The sequence below is a fragment of the Nicotiana attenuata genome, chromosome 12, assembly GCF_001879085.1.
Source record: "Nicotiana attenuata strain UT chromosome 12, NIATTr2, whole genome shotgun sequence".
NCBI lineage: Eukaryota > Viridiplantae > Streptophyta > Magnoliopsida > Solanales > Solanaceae > Nicotiana > Nicotiana attenuata.
Window position 1 is genome coordinate 45028010 of NC_032000.1, and position 3519 is coordinate 45031528.

General features: G+C 35.7%; 1 protein-coding gene across 1 annotated transcript; it reads right to left on the reverse strand.

The window, feature by feature from the left end:
- LOC109236257 (polygalacturonase-like) lies at positions 325 to 2803 on the reverse strand. The gene is made up of 4 exons (XM_019402451.1): positions 2293 to 2803; positions 1296 to 1585; positions 752 to 980; positions 325 to 678 (listed from the first exon to the last, which is right to left on the reverse strand). Exons 1-4 carry the CDS (start codon positions 2737 to 2739, stop codon positions 457 to 459), a joined length of 1188 nt encoding a protein of 395 aa, XP_019257996.1. The 5' UTR covers positions 2740 to 2803; the 3' UTR covers positions 325 to 456.

Here is a 3519-nt window from a genome sequence, read left to right on the forward strand (position 1 = left end):
AGATTGGCCCTCGAGTGCAAAGGCAGAAGGGAGCTTGGCTACAAGATCCACCCATCGAGTAGGGAAGTAAGTCGGCCTTAGTGATCCGATAGCGCCATTCGCCGAAAATAGCCTTGAGCAGACAGAACTACATGCTTTTATTGAAGTAATAAGATTAACTGGAACCTATAGAAAGTTCAAACATGAATATTGATGTGACAATAAAAACATATAATTGACGGTTCTAATGGAGCAAAGGAGAAAGATATTCTATTACATTGAATAATGGGGATAACAATTTCTGTCTTTAATTAGCATTGCTAGGCCAGGTGATTCCAGTCACACCACAGGCTCAAGCAAGCACTTAGTTTGAGCAATTAAATTAAACCACTGGCTCTCTTGTCTAAATTAAGAACTAAATATACTTTAAAAAAAAGAAAATAAAAAGGGAAAGAACCCCTTTTCTTGGATTTTCCTTTATAAACAACTTGTTGGCTGAATTACACCATAAGTTGTTCCTGCAGCATTAGCACAAGAAGCTTGAGCGGCTGGTTGATTCTGATAAGTGAGATGTACATCTTCCAATTTTATTCCTCGGCATGGATTTCTTTTACTGCAATCAAATTTCATCGCGACTCGTGTTGCTGAACTTCCATGTATATCTTGATATGTAACATCACTAATTGTCACACCTGACACCTATTGAACAAGAAAATCAAGAAATATATGGCGAATGTAGCGCTAACTTTAATGGTTACACTGAAATTCATACCTGTCCAGGACAATTTTTGTTATATGGACAGTAATTCTGATCAATAACAATTGGATTTTGAACGTTAATCATTGTAGCATGTTGGAAAAGAACATTCTTTACAAAGCCAGTACTTGGTCTGCCCCATGTTTTAATCCTCACACCATTTTGTGTGTTCTTAAATATAACTGATTTGACTGTCACATTTTGCACTCCTGCTTCTTGAAAATCCTTGCCTAAACTCCCAATGCTGCAACAAAACTATCAGTATATTTTATCTGTTGTACAACAACAACAACGACGACGACAATAACTACGCTCCAGTCCCAACAAGTTGGGGTCGGCTTTCATCTGTTATAATATACCTATGCACTAAGTTCCCACTATGCGTGGGGTCCCAGGAAGGGCCGGACAACAAGGGTCTATTATGTGCAGCCTTACCCTGCATTTCTGCAAGAGGCTGTTTCCACGGCTCGATGGCAGCAACTTTACCAGTTATGCCAAGGCTCCCCTTTAATATTTTCCAAGTTACTGATCCCACTTATTACATGATTATTATTATTACCTGATTCCATGGCCAGGGCCACAAGCCATGTTTTGAATCCACAGATTAGAAGTTCCAGGACCAATGGAGATGCAATCATCTCCAGTACTGATTTTCGAGTTCAAAATCGAGATGTCAGAGGATAATTGAACGTGAATACCATCAGTATTCGGGCTTTTGCCAGAGGCAAAAACTTTGACAGCCAGCAACTTCACATTTTTGCACCCATTGAAGACAATGTGAAACATTTGGCTGTTCAATGAAGTTAGTCCTGTTATTGCTATATTATTTGAGTTGGAAAATCCCAGAGTCTGCAATAATAAGAATTTAAGTCAGCACTTGAATATTCTGAAGCAAGATATTGGATTTTTTTATTTCAGTTCAAAAGCAGCATTTAAAATTCCTATAGTCTAAGGTCAAAACTCATTATTATCACTAGAGAATTTGATCCTACATTTGAAAAATTAAATAAACCATAATATCAGGGTTGAAAATACTTGGACAGTTACTTACATAAAGTAGCTGTATATCCTTATTTAAGGGGAACGTTACACTCATCTAGAAAATTGCTAATTCTGAGAAATGAACAAGTTATGGATTTGTTTTCCCAATGTGACCAGAATAATTAACCTTCCTTTGACCACACCAAGTCATTAATGAAAATTTTAACAATGTATACAAGTAAAACACTTAATTATACAAAAAATTTAACTTCTATACACTGACCATGAATTTTCACACCATCTGTAGTTACCTAAGAGATAAACTACAGATAATTACAACAAGTTAAAATACACTAACAAGGCAGCTCGGTGCACTAAGCTTCCGCTATGTGGGGGATTCGAGGAAGGGCTGGACAACAAGGGTCTATTGTACGCAACCTTACCCTGCATTTCTGCAAGAAGTTGTTTTTGTTGCTCGAACCCGTTACCTCTTGGTCACATGGCAGCAAGTTGCGCCAAGGCTCCCCTTTCAACAAGTTAAAATACACTGATAGCATAAAAATTTTACGACTTACAGTAGCGCCGGTCGGGCAGTTCTTGCCGGAGGCCTTGCAAGCCCATAAACCATTCCCTTGGCCATCAAGAATCCCTCCATGAATGGAAACTCCATCAACACCTTGAAATAAAAGCCAATTTTTGGAATTTCCAATCACATTATAATCAGAGGGTGCAATAAGTATGCCATCTATTTTGAACATTATTGCTCTATTCTTGCATTTTCCTTTAAAATGTGCTTGTGTAACCAAATACTTTCCTTGTGGGACAAATATAGTGGCTGGTTTTAAAGAGTCACAAGCTGCTGCCCAAGCAGTTAACAAAGCCTTTGTTGAGTCAGTTTTTCCATCTGGTTTTGCACCAAAATTTAGAACATTTAATGTTACAACATCAGCTATGGTTTTAGTGAAGAAAATGGAGAGAAGTGAAATAAGAAGAAGAGAAAAAATGGGGTTCTCCATTTTCATATTTTTGATGAGATATGAAGTGATTAAAGACTAAAACAGAGAATATTATTAGAGTTGAGATGATGAGTGGTTTAGCAGTTTGAGTTGAGATATTTATAGCAGAGCTTCACAACTTGTTTATTTCTTTTAATTATTTAGTTTTATTCTTTATAAAAAAAATGATCTTTTGTGAAGTACATGTGGAATAAAAAGCAAGCTAAGAAAACTGAAAAATGTAACTTATTTTACTTCAAGATATAAAATTTTGAGAAAGAAGAGAAGCATTAGAATATATTGGTCACATGTTAAAGACTTTAGCCACAAAAAGACAGATTAAAAATAATTAGTACTAACTAAAAGTTTTTGTATATTGAAAGAAGCTAAAGGAAGCACTTTGAGATTATATGTGGATTGGAAATCTTTTTCTCTTTTGACATAATATGTCAATGACCTGAATTGGTTTTCCTTTTCTCTTTTTTTTTCGGTTCATAAACAGAATAAAATAATACAGAAAATAGAGGACTTTTGAGATAAAAAAAAAAAAAACCGAAAGTCAGTTATCAAAGACTAACATAAACTTCTTCAAGCAAACGAGAGAGAGAGGGAAAGAAAAAGGTGTAAAGTTCCCTCGCAGAATACAGTTTTCTAATCTTTTTTCAGTTAATTAACTTTTTGGCATGAAGTGTAGTGCATAGGGCTACACCATTATAGGAAAGTGACGTGAAAATAATATGTGTATTGGGAAAAAACTGAATTTAAATATTGAAGATGACATGTCACGACACGTGGACTGGTCAAATA